General features: G+C 42.1%; 1 protein-coding gene across 11 annotated transcripts in view; it reads left to right on the top strand.

Moving 5' to 3' along the window:
- Window positions 1–19,141, top strand: part of LOC102420843 (protocadherin alpha-C2) — a 144,036-nt gene that overhangs the window by 84,392 nt on the left and 40,503 nt on the right. The window contains exon 1 of one of the 11 annotated variants that reach the window (XM_023752050.1): window positions 14,167–17,303. The exons of the other annotated variants lie outside the window; for them this stretch is intronic. Within the exon in view, the coding sequence (XP_023607818.1) occupies window positions 14,739–17,303 (2,565 nt within the window). The 5' untranslated portion in view covers window positions 14,167–14,738. Of the gene's footprint in view, window positions 1–14,166; window positions 17,304–19,141 lie in introns of those variants that run through there. 11 annotated transcript variants of the gene reach the window in all.

The following is a 19,141-nucleotide window of genomic DNA, read 5'->3' as shown; positions in this document are numbered from 1 at the left end:
CCCCTAACTACCCTCCCTCCGCTGCAGGCTGGTCGCCACCAACTTCCTCTCAGCAGCCCAGTGGACCCCTAACTGCCCTCCCCTGCTGGCCTGGTTTCCCCCAACTGCCCTCTCCTGCCAGCCTGGTCACCCCTAACTGCCCTCCCCTGCAGGCCTGGTCCCCCCCAACTGCCCTCCCCTGCTGGTCTGATCGTCCACAACTGCCTCCCCTGCCGGCCATCTTGTGGTGGCCATCTTGTGACCACATGGGGGCGGTCATCTTTTGACCACATGGGGCAGTTATCTTGTGCCTGCATGGGGGCGGCCATCTTGTGTGATGATGTGACAGTCAATTTGCATATTACCTCTTTATTATATAGGATAGTGAAATTTAGGGAAGCATGTACATTTTAAATTCATGCTCTTTCCTCACTAAATATTGTTACATAAGGTCTTATGTTATTAAAAACTCTTTATCAGCACAACTTTAATGACTACATATATTCCACTAATGATATTATTATAATTTGAATTATTTCCAGACTTAAAATATGACTATATAAATTGTTTACATTAATATATGTGTGCATTAAGAATGGTGAACTATGATAAGAAAAGTGAACAATAAAATACAAAAATAGACCACACACAGAAATAAGCATTTATATAGGAAAAATTAGTAATGGCCCAAATGAAGACATCCAAACTTACTAACAATAAAAAAATGAAAATAAAAAGATTTTTTTCCCGCCAAGCCAGTGTGGCTCAGTGGTTGAGTGTTGACCAATGAACCAGGAGGTGATGGTTCGATCCTGGTCAGGGTACATGCCTGGGTTGTGGGCTCTATCCCCATTAGAGAGGTATGTAGGAGGCAGCTGATCAATGATTCTCTCTCATCACTGATGTTTCAATCTCTCTCTCCCTCTCCCTTCCTTAAAATATTTTTTAAAAAAAGATATTTTCCCCTTCCCATAGAGACTGATAAAAATTATGAAAACTGACAATGCTCAAGCTTAGTTAAAGTTTTATAAAATAAACACTTGGAATGAATGTGAAATTGTAGACCTTTTGAAGGAAGCTTGATAATACCTATTAAAACTTAAATATTCATACTTTTTTGCCAAAACCGGTTTGGCTCAGTGGATAGAGCGTCGGCCTGCGGACTGAAAGGTCCCGGGTTCGATTCCCGTCAAGGGCATGTACCTGGGTTGCGGGCACATCCCCAGGAGGAGATGTGCAGGAGGCAGCTGATCGATGTTCCTCTTTCATCGATGTTTCTAACTCTCTATCCCTCTCCCTTCCTCTCTGTAAAAAATCAATAAAATATATTAAAAAAAATAAATATTCATACTTTTGGACCCATAATTTCTACTATGCATGGGTCCTACAAAACAATAACAGTATATATACTAAAAATACAAAGATGATCATTATAATATTATATTATAGGAAAAATTTAGAAACAACATAAATGTCTAAGGGAATTTGTTTTTTAGAATGTTATCTACAGCCCTAGCCAGTTTTGCTCAGTGGATAGAGCATTGGCCTGTGGACCAAAAGGTTCTGGATTCAATTCAAAGGGTCCTGGGTTTGATTCCAGTCTAGGACATGTACCTTGGTTGCAGGCTCCTACCCGGCTCAGGCCCTGGTCAAAGCCTGTGCAGGAGACAACCAATCGATGTGTTTCTCTCACACGGATGTTTCTCTCTGTCCTTCCCTGAAATCAATAGAGATATTTAAAAAATAAATAAATGTTATCTACAATTGTTCACTTTTCTTATCACTCTGTGTCAATAAAAATTCCAATGGGATTATTATTTTACCTTAACATGACAACCCTCTTCCCTAACATTTACCTCTAAGAATAGCACCAGAAAGTGGACATGTTTTCTTTTAGAATGTAGTAAGATTGTTTGGTCCTGATTTATCTCTGCAATTTAGATTCTGACAGTATAACTTAAGGCAATATTTTTTTCTTTATAAAGTCTGAGATTTCAAAATAACAAAAGAATAGAGAAAAGGTAAAAATAAATGGAAATACAGTGCAATAACATATTACCCAAGGATTAGGTTCCAAAGTAAGTATGTATGATGAATATACACTGAGTGGCCAGATTATTATGACTGGCCAGATTATTATGACCACCCCATCAGTACAATAAAGTGAATTAGTTATGCAAATAATAATAATAATAAAACCATGAGAGTATTTGCTTAGGACATTTTCAATATTCAGTATTTTTGGAAGTGTCAATGAAGACCTGATGGGGTGGTCATAATAATCTGGCCACTCAGTGTATATTTAAGTAATAATAAGCTTGAAAAATCACATAAATGTTTCCAAGTACAATTTTCCTAGTTGCATTGGTACAACTCTACCAGGAAATTCTTGTGTATACTAAAGCTTGAAAACCATTAGATTTATCTAAATCCAGGAACAATAGAAATGTCTATATCTAGACATTCAAACTTTTCTGCCTTTGAGATAAATGGGAATTGTTGGAAAATTATAAAGTGCTCTTGCTTGTCTACAGGGTTTAATCTAATCACTTTTTTCATTGAGATATAATTGACATATAACATTATATTTATTTCAAGTGTACATCATATTGATTCAATATTTGTATATATCTATATAGCAAACGACCATCAAAATCAGTTTACCAGTAGTTAGTATCCATCACCACACAGTTACATTTTTTTTCTTGTGATAAGAAATGTCAACGTCTACTCTTTTATCAACTTTCAAATAAATAATACAGTATGATTAGCTAAAGTCACCATGTTGGACATTACATCTCCTTGACTTACTTATTTTATGAGTGGAAGTTTGTACCTTTTGACCACATTTTATCCATTTTGCCAAGTCCTCACATCCCTCTGGCAACCACCAATCTGTTCTTTGTATCTATGAGTTCAGTTCTTTGATGTTGCCTCAATAACCTTGATGAATATGAAAATATTTCTTTAATGAGAATTGAATTTGATGACATACATGAAAGCACTTAGCTCTGGGATTGTCACATACTAAATACTAATGAATGTTTAATGAATTGGAATTTAAATCTTGCTTCATTAAATCAACATATAAGAATTTTAAAAATAGTTATTGTGAAGAAGAATGTGATTACTTGCTTTCTGTATTTTCAAGTTGGCATTTCCTGTTGTAACACTATTAAATACCTCTGTGAGTCTTTTCAAAATATTTGGGGTGGGGGGATAAGAATAGGAAATGATCAATGATAATTTGCTGTGCCTACCGCTAACCTACAATTGTCAACTTTCCAGAGTTATAGCTGGCTTTTTCATCTAGGAACACAATATTCACCCTTGTACCCAGGAAACTCAGTCTGACTTTATCAGTGTGGTTGTTATTTCTTAGCACATCGTCGTTGACTCTTGCAAAGCATTAATTTTTGTAATTTGAAAATTCCCTTTATTCCGCAATTCCTTCTAGCTTATGTCACACTAAATCCACATATCTTAGGAGACATAGCTGTTCAATATAGTCTATGTATACATTGATTTATGAACCAATAAATGTTTCATATACAGTTGAGATTTTAAATGAGCTTATCATAATGGGATCAAAGGAATACTAGTCTAACTTGAGAGTACTGCAGAAAACCAATCATGGGAGGCTATGATGAAATTTTAATTATAAAGGATATTGAATATCCTAGGGTGACAACTCTGTTTTAATAAATGTAACATTGAATTAGAAAGGAAGTGAGATTTTTACCCAGTTCTGCCTGAAATCAACTCTGTATTCCTAGTAAACTATTGAACCATTCAATGCTTCAATTTTATGTCATTGTTAAAGGTACTATCCCATTGTCTTGGGTTAACTGGATTTATTAGAGAATTACCCAATAGATTCAGATTGAAAAACACACACGCACCTCAAAAGCCAAAGTGTTACTTGATTGGGGAGTTTTGTGTATTTTTTTTCCTGTTCACTATTGAAAAGCTGACGTTGGTATTAACCAATTTTAAGTTGTAGATACATTAAGTTAAATGATTTTAAAATCTTTGAGACCATTATTTCAGAGATGCTGTATAAATAAAACTAGATTTTCCTTTTCAATTCTGTCAGTCAAGTAAAGTATGCTTCTTTTATGTGTATGTGTGTGTGTGTGTGAGAGAGAGAGAGAGAGAATGCAGAATATTGGATTTTCTATTTATTTTTACTCATCCCTCCTTTATTCTCAGGTTATTTGGATAATTTCATGAGACTTCTATTCCCATGCTGTCTCATCATTTTTTTTTCTGGCTAATAACTATTTTTTTTCTTTTTTATTGAATTTATTGTGAATTTATATAGTGAAAATTTTATATACTTCATCTCAATAAATGTCTAGCAGCAATTGTTTGTAGTAAGTATGTGTTTTCCTCATTTTATTAAGCTGAGGTTTGGAGAAATTAAACAACTTTCCCAAGGACACATAATTAATAAACAGTAGAGCCTGATCTTTGAGTCTGGTTTTACATGAAGCAGGATTCCTTTAAGGGGCCCCTACCTAGGTTCATGATCTAAGCATCAATGTGATTAAAAACCTGGAAGTGGGATTGTGGCCTGTCATTGCCAGTGGAATTTAACTCTAGATCTTGCTACCTAAAAAATGCATTGTAAAAAAATTCTGAGGTTACCACAAAATTGAAGAATTTATGAGTCTTTTCTAAATAACTGTGAAAAATGAGCTTTGATAAAGAAAGGTTTTAGTTAATAATAATTATCTCATAAAAATGTCTTAAAGAACTTTTAATATTCACAGAAAACACAGTACATCTCTACTTGACTAATTTAGAGGATTTATACTTTATCCCTTTTATAATGTACACATAACTGCTGAAGGAATTATGTAACAAAATCTATCACAAGGAATATATGAGTGGGATTTATATCAGAAAAGTCAAAATCATTTGTAAAACCCCATTACTTAGGCAAAATATTGTGGGTGGAAAGATGGTACTGAAAGAAGAGGTTGGGATATGAAATATAAGTCTGTTTAGCATCATGATTTTGCTAAGGTCAGCCATTGAAAAAACATATAGAAGATCCAGCTGGTTTGACTCAGCGGATAGAGCATCGGCCTGTGGACTGAAGGGTCCCGAGCTTGATTTCGGTCAAGGGCACATGCCTGGGGTTGTGGGCTTGACCCCCAGTAGGGGGCGTGCAAGAGGCAGCCAATCAATGATTCTCTCTCATTATAGATGTTTCTATCTCTCCCTCTCCCTTCCTCTCTGAAATCAATAAAAATATATTTAAAAAAAGAAAAAACATATAGAAGATCCAATTGAAGTCTTTAAAAGAAAATTTAGTTGTGAAAACAATCCTATATAATAAAAGGCTAATATGCAAATAAACTGAACGGTGGAATGACCAGTTGCTATGATGCGCACTGACCACCAGGGGGCAGACGCTCAATGCAGGAGCTGGCTCCTGATAGTCAGTGCACTCCCACAAGGAGCAGGCCTAAGCCGTCAGTTGGACATCCCCTGAGGGCTCCCGGACTGTGAGAGGGCGCAGGCCGGGCTGAGGGACCCGAGTGCATGAATTTCATGCACTGGACCTCTAGTTGAATATAAAATATTTGGAAATTAATAGCTTGAGACCAGTAATATAATTCTTTTTTAATTGAGGTATAATTGACATATAATATTATATTAGTTTTAGGTGTACAACATGATTTGGTTTTTGAATGATACGATTCATGATTAGGATCACATGTGTAGTGGTCTGATGCTATATTAAAATCTCAAGAAGTAGGGGCATGGTAAAAAGCTTCCTGGAGATTCTGAAAATTTCCTTTGCCTTTTTTGGGATCCAGTTCCTTCATTAATACTAACCTCACTGGGCTCTTGTGAGGATTAAATGAGATACTATGTATAGAAATAGTATGTAAACTGTTAGCACTAAGGTATCAGGATGCAAGAAGGACCCTAAAGCCAACAGTTACTTTATATACTGAGTATATAAACAGAAACTTTTGAGCATTGACCCTTCTTAGGCAAAGGTATAGGTCTGTTTAGTTTTTTTTTTTTCCAAGCAGCAAGCACAATGGGTATAGACAGGAGAAACTGTGGCCTTCATTTAGCCTGAGTTTAGATCATATCTTGGAAAATAGTTCAAATACAAGGTACTTCAACAATATCTACATTTTTTTTGAAATAGGAGGGAAAAAAAGGGATCCAAATCAATGAATGCTTTGGCTAAAACCCACTTGGGAACAAGAATGTTCTTTAGTGCCAACTTACCATCTTATTTTATTCTATGGCTAAAATCCCAAGAATTGCAGAGGGGAAACAGGGCCAAACAAAGTTTTCTATTAAAACAAAAGGCCCCAAGTGATGAATGGAAACTTGGAACAGGTTTTAATGGCAATACTAGAAGCCAAAAATTAACTTAAATACAAACTTACAAATTTCTGTCATGTATTAAGTCTCAAATAGAATATTGGTAGTAATTTTAGTAAATTAGAAACATGGCTTAACCTAGGCAGTTGTTATTTGTATTCCAGAGAGCTCAACTTGCTGCTGGATTGGCTTGGAAACTTGATGCTTCCCTGTCTTGAGTCATTGATAAAATGTTGAATGGATGAGACCAATGGTGGGTGGATCTCTGCAGTTACCTACCAGACTTCTCCTTCCAAGTTGCAGCTTTCCATTAATAAGCATTCTTTGGCATTATTATTCAAACAATTATAAAATCCCCTAACTATTCTGTCTTGCAGTCTTTCTTTATTCATTTTGTATGCAAGGATATTAGGGGACTTTGTTTAACGTCTCCATGAATTCCAGATAGACTGTGCCTGTCACATTTCCCTTCTCAACTGAAAATCTAAAATGCCCATGCAATTCTTTTTGGTCTTTGTGGTTGATTTCATGTTACCAGTTTTTAATTAAAAAATAGTCCCTAGTATGAATGCCTTCATTTCTAAGTGGTAATAAACAGCCACTTTAATAATATTAGAGTCTTGAATTTAGATCAAGCTCAATCATACTTTTAAAAATAGGAATTTTGTTTCTTTGGTCACATTTGTAAGATTATTATACATACACTTGACTTACTTATAAACTTTTATACTTCGTATCTCCTCACTGATCTTGAGGTTCAAGTTTTGCTAATTTTCTTCAATGAAAAATAAAGAATTTGGATGAGATACTTTTTAAATATCTCTCAACCTTTAACATTCTATGATTTTTGTTAGGCCATAACAATTGAGAATACTGTTAGAGAAGCAAAATCCCTAAGTAATTGAATAGTTTGATTTTATCTCTTAATATTACACAATCTGTCCCAAACTTTCAACCTATTCTCCCTTTTTATTGTTACTTGTCCAAATATAGTTTGAGTTCTTTTGTTTATTCTAAGCAATTTTGTTTATTCTAAGCAATTTCATGATGCCTCAGTTAAGAATCAACTAAAAATTGCAGAACTAAATATTTAGAGGATCTCTCTCTAAAAGATAATGTATTTCCTCTGCAGGGAAGGGAATATGAAAAAAAATTCAGCTGTCATGTTATATGAAAAATCTTTTTATATCTCCCCATCCACTGGATGCCATACCTGTAAAGAATATTATAATCATATTGGAAAGTATTTTCCTTCAGGAAAAGTTCTGTTCCTTCATAATAAGATGGAGTTTTTAAAACTATCTTGGACTAAGCATTGGGATGTTATTTTGTCTCTGTTTTTAAATTATATATCATGTGCTTGGTGTGTGGGAAACAAATAAATACACAACTTAAAAATGAAAATTAGGAGAGAACCAAGATGGCAGCATAGGTAAACACCTGTACTTGATGCCTCCTACAACCACATCAAAATTACAACTAACATACATAACAACTATCGTCCAGAACCACGGGAAAGTTGTCTGAGTGGAAGTACTACAACTAGAGAGATAAAGAAGAATGTGCATTGAGACTGGTAGGAGGTGTGGAGGTGTAGAATGGGCTGGCACCTCGGTGTGCCGCTTTTTTAATCAGGAGGGAGATACAAGCTCCCACTTGCTCTGAGCTCCAGTGCCGGGTGAGACTCTGGGGAACACAAACACATATGGGGAGAAACTGGACTGTCTGGCATTGGGGCAGGAACACAGAGGCAGCTTTCTTCCAGATGGAGGTGCTCGCAAGGGTCATTGTTCCTGTGCTGGGACTTCCCCGGTGCAGGGCTGACTGGCAGCCATTGCTGTTTGCTCTGCCCTGGAGATTCCCTGAGACCTCACCCTACCCAATTTACAACCCCACCCAAGCTGTGTGCAGCGGCTTTTGCATATGAATGGCCTGTCTTTTCTCAGCCTAAAACCTGTCAAACAAGCTGCAGCTGGGTCAGGGAGCCCCAAAGCTATCAAAAGAAGGCCCAAGGCTGGCACCAGTAGCAGCCTGACTTGCTTCACAGCTGGGCCTCGTCTGGGCACTTCCAAACCTGATACAAAGAGGAGGAATCTGCAGATCTCTTTGTAGCTCCTGCTGGGTGGCCCCAGGCAGTGGCTGACTTTGCACCTCCTTGGAGATCCAAGAACCAGTGTACCCAGTGGTCAGTGCGAGACCATACCAGATTACAACTCTTCATGTCTACTAGTATAAGTGACACACTCAAGGGGCAGACTCAGTGAGCACCAAAGCCCCACTGAAGCAAGTCCTGCCCCATAAGGGTGTCTCCTGCTCAGCAGCTCTTCCATTGTAGACACAGCTGTTCCTCACAGCCAATTGGCCTGGAGGTCAATTCCTCCCAGAGTCTGTCTTCTTTCTTAGGTCTCTGGCTTCTCCCTCTCTGCTTCCTCCCAACAGCAATCAAGACTCAACTACAACAAGACTGTGCACACAGCCCACAAAGGGATGCACCAAGAGTGTCCACCTTAGGTGATTGGGGAAGCTGAGCCACTGGGCCCTATAGGACACCTACTATACAAGGTCACTCTATCAACTCAAGGAGACTTAGCAGCTACTCAATACATAGAAACAAACACAGGGAAGCAGCCAAAATGCGGAGATAAAGAAACATGTCACAAATGAAAGAAATGGAAGAAAGCAAGCTACTGGATATAGAATTCAAAACCACACTTATAAGGTTACTTAAGAATCTTCTAGAAACCTCCAGGAACTTAGTGAGACCTTCAAGGATCTTAGTGAGAATGCCAAAAAAAAAAAAAAAAAAGGAAAAGGACCACTCAGAAATTAAGCATACACTGACTGAAATAAAGAATAATATACAGAGATTCAACAGTAGACTAGAGGATCCCAAGAATCAAGTCAAAGATTAGAAATATGAGGAAGCAAATAACACCCAACCGGAAAAGCAAAAAGAAAAAAGAATCCAAAAATATGAAGATAGTGTAAGGAGCCTCTGGGACAACTTAAAACATACCAACATCCGATTTATGGGGGTGCCAGGAGAAGAGAGAGAGCAAGATATTGAAAACCTATTTGAAGAAATAATGACAGAAAACTTCCCCCACCTGGTGAAAGAAATAGACTTACAAGTCCAGGAAGCGCAGAGAACCCAAAACAAGAGGAATCCAAAGAGGACCACACCAAGACACATCATAATTAAAATGCCAAGGGCAAAAGACAAAGAGAAAATCTTAAAAGCAGCAAGGGAAAAACAGTTAGTTACCTACAAGGGAGTACCCATATGACTGTCAGCTGACTTCTCAATAGAAACTATGCAGGCCAGAGGGAGTGGCAAGAAATATTCAAAGTGATGAATAGCAAGAACCTACAACTAGGATTACTCTACCCAGCAAAGCTATCATTCAAAATTAAAGGTCAGATAAAGAGCTTCACAGATAAGAAAAAGCTAAAGGAGTTCATCACCACCAAACCAGTATTATATGAAATGCTGAAGGGTATTCTTTAAGAAGAGGAGGAAGAAGAAAAAAGTAAAGATAAAAAATTATGAACAACAAAGTGACAACAAATACAGATCTATTAACAAGTAAATCTAAAACTCAAATGAATAAAAAATCTGATGAACAAATAAACTGGTGAATGTAATAGAATCAGGGGCATGGAAATGGAGCAGACTGACAATTCTCGGGGTGGGGGGAAGCGAGTGTGGGGGGAGCGGGAAGAGATTGGACAAAGATCTTATATGCATATATGCAGTATCTATGGACACGGACAGTCTGGTGGCAAGGGCCTGGGGTGGGGTGAGAACCTGGTAGAGGGGAGCTATGGGGGGAAAAAGAGGGACATCTGTAATAATCTGAACAATAAAGATTTAAAAAATGAAAATTAGGTCCTTACCTATTTAGCAGATATTTTCATAATGGTCAGCCCAAAGCTTCATCAAACAAATGAGCCCTGTGGCCAAAAGGCTCCAGATTGTTTGGTTCCCCAAAGTAAAATGATTTTTGATGCTAATAATAGAGAAAGGAAAATTTATGTGAATTGGGAGAGCTCACGAGTGCCAGTATTTTTCTTATAGGCTTAATACAGTTGTATTGTGATTGGTTTTGCTCCTGTGCCCAGTGACCTCATGATAGATGCATTTTACAAATACAATTAAGGGATACAATTGAGGGATACTATTTCAGAGTTCTTGTCTAGCATAGGGGTAAACAAAACCATGTCTTATCATGGTACTTCTCTTATCTATCACTTTTCTTGTTAGTTATGAGCAAGGAATACCTTCGTTTTATGATTGTAATATAAAGTAGAAAGAGTGATGACATAATACTTTGGGGCAGGGACTTTCTTAGAATCCAGCAACTTTATTTGTGGCCTTTAGCTCTCCAGGTTAGAAATACTTTGTATTTCAAAATTTAAAGAAAGAAAACTATAGTAAAATCATTGCAGTCTCTTGAGCCCTCTCTCCGTTAGACATGGTCTGTCCATCTACAACAAAGGGAAAGTGCCTGATTGAAGCAGTTCTTTCTGAACTTCTAAAAACAGACCTGAAGAAAATGAAACAATCATCACTTATCATCAAGAGTTTATAAGGTTTCCCACCCTGTGAAGAATACACAGAAATATGACATGGCTTCTGCTTGCAAGTGACTTATAATTAGGTAAAGAAATAATATGAAAGAATTTTGATGAATTATAGAAAGACATGTATCAGCATTCAGAGATATGTGGTAGGCCGTGAAAGAGAAAAAAGACCATTATATTTGCAACAGACAATGTTTCTTGGGTTAGGTGGGTTTGAAGTTGGATCTTGAAGTATACATAAGATTCAGAAAGGGGAAGAAAAAAGAAGCTATTTCTATTTGAGAGAATGGCACAAGTAAAGATGTAAATTTAGTTCTGTTTAAAAAACATTAATTAAGGATCTCTGGCCCGGCCAGCGTGGCTCAGTGGTTGAGTGTCAACCTAAGAACCAGGAGGTCATGGTTTGATTTCCAGTCAGAGCACATGCCCGGGTTGTGGGCTCAATCCCCAATGTGGGGCATGCAGGAGGCAGCTGATCAATAATTTGCTATCATTGATATTTCTATCTCTATCTCCCTCTCCCTTCCTTTCTGAAATCAATAAAAATATATTTAAAAAAAGAATCTCTGTGCCAAGTCTATACTGGGCGCTGGAGATGATGGCGTGTTTGGGAACTTGTCTGTACCTGTTGCTGAAGTATTTTCACATATCCTAAAAGGCGAATAACTTGTGAGGAAATAAATACCTTGAAGGAATACTTATGACAGAAGTCCCTTTTGCTTGGTGATATAGAAAGGGACTGGTTTTTTGTTCCAAACTATAGGATAAGCTCTCGAAACAATTAGGAAAGCATAACATTGGTGCACACCTATCTTCCCCATCATCACTGACTTCTTATCTGGCATAGTTACAGGTGCTTATCTGTATTTGATACCTAAAGGGCCTTGCCATATATAGACTGCCAACGGAGATATGATCTGATGATGATAATAAATTGTTGCATTTTAATAAGAATAGTAATATTATATTTGTCAGTCACTATGCAAATTATTTCATATATATCATTTCATATAATCATAATGACCCTATGAGTTTTACGTAACATGGTCTTCCCCAATTAAAATGAGTAACTGAAGCTTAGGTTAAGTAACATGGCCAAGGCCACATAGTATTGGCAGGAGTGTGGCTGACTCCAAAGTCTGTGTTCCTAATCACTGTGCTATTCTGCTTTGTAATAGGGAGTTCTTGAATATCCAAGGGAAGGGAATGCATAATGGTGTAGTCAAAGCATTAGCACCAATATTTGTAGACAGGGCACTTGCCAGCAGTCTAAGCAATCCCATTCCACCAACTAGTAAGATTGGCAGGAGGCTAAGTAATAGCATGAGGATAGTGTTTGCCTTCTCAGTCTTTGAGGGAATAAATACTAGTTAAAGCTTATGATCCTGACACATCAAATTGGACAACCTGGCAGGTGCCCTTGCTGGAAGATGACAAAATTGCTAAAAGACAAGCCCTGTTTTCTCTCCAAAGATGTGACACTTGGGGGCTTCCATTAAAAACATCACCAAGCCTCTATCACTTTAATCTCTTCCTTAAGTGCCTGTGATCTTTTCCGGGGCACAGGTCCATGCATGGTCAATACCTAGTGGCCAGGTTGCTGAGCTGTGGGCAGGGGAGGCAGCCACTGTGAGGGCCTGGGAGGAGATGAGGGAAGAAAAGGTCACGCTTCCTGACAACTTATAACTTGATCCCACTTAGAAGCCATTTATTTCCAGAAATAAGTAATGGGTGAAGACAAAGGCCATTTCATGCACTTGAGAGTTTAAGGCTTTCTGAGATCAAATTACCACAGCAAACAGAGACAAAGTTACAGTAGGGACATTTTGGGAGGAAGCAGAGAGGGAGAAGCCAGAGACCTAAGAAAGAAGACAGAAATAGAATGTGATGGAAGTTGCTTCCCACTCTGTACTCTTGAGGGAGCAAAGAGGACAAATAAGAAGCAGCAGTGATAGGAAGCTGGGAGCTTCTCTGGAATACAATTGGTTAGGTTGGGGAGTGTTGTCAGCGAGGGTACTTGGCGGGTGGAAGGAAGGGATGTGCTAGTCCAGGCCTTTGAAATCTGGGTGTCAGGATCATTGCCCTGGCCTCTTCGGCTATCCCCTCAAGAAGGAAAGGATGACAAATGTCAGGTCTCATGCTGGCTCTGTTCCAGTTCATAGCTAGCAAATGACCCACAGAGGAAGATGCTAAAAGTGAGAGGATGCTAGCAGACGAAGAAGAGCAAGGGCATTTTAGTGAGTGCTTTTTGCATGTGGGGCAATGGATTTTAAACTGGAAGAGATGAGAGGGCCTGGGTGGAGTGTATGTTCAGAACAGAGATGCAGAGGCAAAGACACAGCACAGAAAGGCTTCCTGTGATCCTTCTGCCTTCTTGCTCACTGAAGAGAAGTAGTTGTCTTTTTGTTGCCTCTGCAGCCATGTAAGGTGGAGTCTGAGGGGAACTGAAGCTCAGAGTGTATTTATGGAAGATGAACTACAGCCATAGAAATTGCTGGCTATTGTAAGATAAATCCCAGCCTCCACATTTTGCTTAATAACAGCAGACTTTTCACTGCAAAGCATTAATGGAGTCAGAATTCCAGCCAGGCTTGAGAGATCAAGAGTAACTCTCTTGATTTAATGGTTTTGCAAGCTCTTGAAGACATTGTCATCCATTAAAGAAAAAAATTGAAATCACTCTCGAAAGAACAAAGAAAATGCCTTGGGTGACAAATGAAAAATATTTGAAGTAAAATTAGGAAAAGCTTGAGGAAAGAATCTCTTTAAAATTTTACCAGATTCCCCCACTATGATCAAAAAGGGTCAAATAAGAGCCTTAGCCTGCAGCTTCCTGGGGCCAAATTTTTAAAGAGAGAATTAAAACCTGAAATATTGTTTCTTTGCCAAGGCACACACTGAAAGGAAGGGCCACGTAGCTAGGATCCGACTTGAGTGTTGAATCCCGGGATCCCAGTTTTAGGTTTGAAAGAAGACAGCACTCCCGCCCCCCCCCCCGCCCCGCCCCTTTGCCCTAGAAGTTGAACACTTTCTGCAGTACTTATGGTTTTCCAGGGAAAACGTTGGGCTCAGGCAAATAATCAACCCCCAGCATCAGTAACCCCAGAGCACCCCCTCCTCCCCTCGCCCCCGTGCGTTTGTTTCCTTTTCATGTGGAGCCGCCATCCAGGTGCCCTACTCAGCTAAGGCCTTCAGTTTATTTTCCTAAATTGCGCTTGGAAATCTTTTCCTGGGGAGTGGAGACAGCTGCTTTTCCCACAATAATCTCCTTACTAGACCCGTTCAGCAGTCAAGGGGCCGTGGAGATTGGATGAGCAGGACGGTGGGGGCAGGGAGAAAGGGAGTGGCCACGTTCCCGCGGTCTGCTGGGATCCGCTGGGTCCAGAGTGAAGGAGTTGGGGCTGGAGTGGCTGGAGCGACTGAGCAGTCGGCGCTGCCGCCGTTCGCTATCTCGGTGCGGAATCGGACCCGGACCCGGACCCGGACCCGGACCAGCAGAGCACTACCCCCTCCCCTCTGCTTCCTTTCCCTCCCCCTTGGAGGAGCAGCGGCGGCGGTGGCTACTGGAAGCGAAGCCAAGCTGAGCGACTGGGAGGCGAGCAGAGGAGATGGGATATGGGGAGTCAGCAGGGCGGCGGGGCGAGGAGCCCTCCGGAGGGCCTACGAGGGGAGCGGCCCCCGGCGTTTGCTAGCGCGTGAGCCGCGGGGAGCGGGCGCCGGGCTGCACGAGCGGAGGCAGGGCCGGGCGGGCGTGGAGCACGGCTGGGGAAGCTGCTGCCTCCGGCCCTGCCCGGCTGCCTCCGCCGCAGCCAGTGGCTATGGAGCTGGCGGGCAGCAGATCTGGGGCGACAGAGCCTGTACGACTCCGGCCGCCCATGTCCTGGCTGCTGCTGCTGCTGCCGCCGCTGTCTCTCCTGCTGCTGCTGCCGGGCCCAGCGGCCTCCCAGCTGCGATATTCGGTGCCGGAGGAGCAGGCACCCGGCGCGCTGGTGGGCAACGTGGCTCGCGCGCTGGGGCTGGAGCTGCGGCGCTTGGGGCCAGGCTGCCTGCGCATCAACCATCTGGGTTCGCCCAGCCCGCGCTACCTGGAGCTGGACTTGACGAGCGGAGCGCTCTTCGTCAACGAGCGCATCGACCGGGAGGCGCTGTGTGAGCAGCGGCCTCGCTGCCTGCTCAGCTTGGAGGTGCTGGCGCACAACCCCGTGGCGGTGAGCGCCGTGGAGGTGGAGGTACTGGACATCAATGACAACTCGCCGCGCTTCCCGCGGCCCGACTACCAGCTTCAGGTAAGCGAATCGGTGGCGCCCGGAGCGCGCTTTCACATAGAGAGCGCGCAGGACCCCGACGTGGGCGCCAACTCGGTGCAGACCTACGAGCTCAGCCCCAGCGAGCACTTCGAGCTGGACCTGAAACCCCTGCAGGAGAACAGCAAGGTGCTGGAGCTGGTGCTGCGTAAGGGCCTAGACCGAGAGCAGGCAGTCTGGCACCACCTGGTTCTCACAGCTGTGGACGGGGGCAGCCCCGCCCGCTCCGGCACGGCACAGATCTCCGTGCGTGTCCTGGACACTAATGACAATTCTCCCTCCTTCGACCAGTCCACTTACCGCGTCCAGCTTCGCGAGGACGCGCCCCCAGGCACATTGGTGGTGAAGCTGAATGCCTCAGACCCAGACGAGGGCTCCAACGGAGAGCTCCGGTATTCCTTGAGCAGCTACACGTCGGACAGGGAGAGGCAGCTCTTCAGCATCGATGCCAGCACAGGAGAAGTGCGGGTGAGTGGGGCGCTGGATTATGAGGAGGCCTCTTCCTATCAGATCTATGTGCAGGCGACTGACCGGGGTCCAGTGCCCATGGTGGGTCACTGCAAGGTGCTGGTGGACATTGTGGACGTGAATGATAATGCACCAGAAGTGGTGCTCACAGACCTGTACAGCCCGGTGCCTGAGGATGCTGCACCCAACACCGTGGTGGCCCTTCTCAGTGTCAATGACCAAGACTCAGGCCCCAACCGGAAAGTGAGCCTGGGCCTGGAGGCCACACTGCCTTTCCGACTGAATGGCTTTGGAAACTCCTACACACTGGTGGTGAGTGGCCCGCTGGACAGGGAGCGGGTGGCTGCCTACAACATCACAGTGACAGCCACTGATGGGGGAGTACCACCGCTCACATCCCAGAGGACACTGCAGGTTGCGATCTCTGACATCAATGACAATCCACCAAGCTTCCCGAAGGACTCCTACTCCGTCTACGTCCAGGAGAACAATTTGCCAGGAGTGTTGCTCTGCACGGTACAAGCCACAGACCCAGATGAAAAGGAGAATGCAGAGGTGACCTACTCCCTCCTGGAGAGGGAGATTCAAGGGCTGCCAGTCACCTCCTATGTCTCCATTGACAGTGCCAGTGGCAGCCTTTATGCTGTCAACTCCTTTGACTATGAGAAGTTTCGGGAGTTCTTTGTGACGGTGGAGGCCCAAGACAAAGGGAGCCCACCGCTGAGCAGCACTGTGACCGCCAACGTGTATGTGGTGGACATGAATGACCATGCCCCTTACATCCTGTACCCTACCTCAACCAATTCGTCAGCAGCCATTGAGATGGTGCCTCGGACTGCCCCTGCTGGCTACCTGGTCACCAAAGTCATAGCCATGGACTCGGACTCTGGGCAAAATGCTTGGCTCTTTTACCATCTGGCCCAGACTTCTGATTTGGACCTTTTCAAAGTAGAACTACACACAGGAGAAATTAGGACTACCAGGAAGATGGGAGATGAGGGTGGGACCACTTTCAACCTGACCGTGGTGGTCCGAGACAATGGAGAGCCATCACTATCAGCGTCTGTGTCCATTACAGTAGCTGTGGTGGATAGAGTTTCCAAAACCCTCCCTGATACTCAGAGACATGTTAGGAGTCCTCGGACATTCTCTGAAATTACACTTTATCTGATAATAGCATTAAGCACAGTGTCTTTTATATTTCTTTTGACAATCATTGTTTTGAGCATCATCAAGTGCTACCGCTACACTGCATATGGCACCGCGTGCTGTGGAGGCTTTTGTGGAGTGAGGGAGCGGTGCTCTGCAGAACTGTACAAACAGGCCAATAACAATATTGATGCCAGGATACCGCATGGCCTCAAAGTGCAGCCTCACTTCATTGAAGTGCGAGGGAATGGCTCCCTCACTAAGACCTACTGCTACAAGGCCTGTCTGACAGCAGGCTCAGGGAGTGACACTTTCATGTTTTACAACACAGGGGCGCAGACAGGACCTGGGCCTGGGGGAGCTCAAGCAGCAGCAAGTGACAACAGGCACCTCACAGGCCAAAGTGGACAGAGTGCTGGGAACCTGATTATTCTAAAAAATGAGGCTATTTCTCAACATGAGGTGAGAGAGTAGTTGGGGGGGGGGTCTTCCATAAAGTCATGCATTTTTCACACACCCCTCCTGCCCCCAGTATCATGTGTGTGGCTTTATTAGGCTATTAACAGTGACAGGGGTTATCTGGTAAACTGAGTATATATAGTACCTGTGCTTTGATTATAATCTGCTGTTTCCTCTGTAGAAAAGTAACTAGACAGTTGTTTCACTTTCCATTTTCTTTACAGATATGAAGACTTGATTATAACATTGCTTGAGAAATAAGGATTAGTCTTAAATATTTGATGTTAAAATACAGCTCTGTAGAGAAATAGTATAGGCTTGAGAATAAAATGATGCTATAGGGCACAACATTATGAGATTCAAGGAGAAATAGCCTCTGCTATCTATAATAATCTATAATAATAAAAGCATAATATGCTAACTAGACCAGACATCCTTCCGGGCGTCCTTCCAGATGACCTTCCAGACGAAGCCGGGCTGCGAGGGAAGCCCGGGTCCCGGGTGCCAGAGGTAAGCCAGTGCTGGCAGCCGGGGGAAGGAAGGCCTATGCTTGCATGAATTTCCTGCATTGGGCCTCTAGTGTTATGTAAAGGGAAAGTTCTCTTTTGACATGCTATAGGAGTGTTGTGTTTTTAAAAGCTCTGAAACCTCTAGGGGCTGTGGTGATCACCTCTGTATGCTGTTCCTGTTTATACCTTGGATCATCTATAGTGAAAATTATCCAGTTAATATTTCTAGTAATTGCACTGAACTAATGTGATAGGATATTCTGGAAATTGATGGCAGAGGTGATATAACCAAAGAATGTGGACCTCACCCTGAAGCCAAAGTTTACTTTGGCTGTTTGCTGTGGTAACTCTTCTGTATGGGGCTGTCAGAGGAAATGAATGGTGGTGAGCAGAGAGACAAAGAACCACTTTTTGTCTGGTTGGACCAGGGAGATAATGAGTGGATTAGGGATGTGGGGATATGCTGAAGACCAGAATAAGCTGGGGTTGAGAAGAAAGATGAGGGGGAAAGAACTCTCCTACTAGTCACTGTTTTTGGCATATAGTGAATTCATTGTAAGAGGATTTCCCTGCATTTAGCTTAAATACAATCTGTAATCTTTTGATTCCCTGTTGATAATCCCTAAGGTTTTGATGAGATGTGAACTAGCCTCTTCAAGCCCCTTTTGTCTTCTTTTTAAAATTTGTATTTATTGATTTTAGAGAGAGATAGAGATAGGAAGAGAAACATTGATTTGTTGTTTCACTTTCTTAATGCATTCATTGGTTGATTCTTTTATGTGCCCTGACCCGGGATTGAACCCACAACCTTGGTGTATTGGGATGACCAACTGAACTACCCAGCCAGGGCAAGCCCCTTGCGTCTTTAAGTTAAATGACAATTCTTCAACAGGTTCCAAAGCACACATTCATTTTCTGGATCTAATATTCAGTTTGCAATAGCTACAAATGCCTTGGAAAATGGATGGCTTACTGTACATGAAAGACAGGTGTTTGTAAATACACTAGTTTTAAGTGGGCATAAGGCCAGCCTGCTCATTGTTGTAAAGAATGTCTGTAAATTATTGGACAGTGCATGCATGTGTGGATGTGTTTGTCTCAATAAGCACGCTTGAAATATAGAGATCTGCTTTGTGACCCTTTAAACTTGGATTTCAGAAGCCAAAAATTTCCCCATACATAGTGATGAATTGTTATCTTCTTACACAACTACTTTATAGCTGGGACTTTTAGAGCTACTACAAAATCAGTTACTAGTCATTGTCCCTCCTATAATTTTGTGATGCATTTTCATTGCCATTTTGCTGTCCTTTTATTAATGTGCATAGATTC

Source organism: Myotis lucifugus, unplaced genomic scaffold (assembly GCF_000147115.1).
Source record: "Myotis lucifugus unplaced genomic scaffold, Myoluc2.0 scaffold_28, whole genome shotgun sequence".
Classification (NCBI taxonomy): Eukaryota; Metazoa; Chordata; class Mammalia; order Chiroptera; family Vespertilionidae; genus Myotis; species Myotis lucifugus.
Note: the sequence above shows the minus strand (reverse complement) of the source record. Positions and strands in the feature narration are given on the sequence as shown.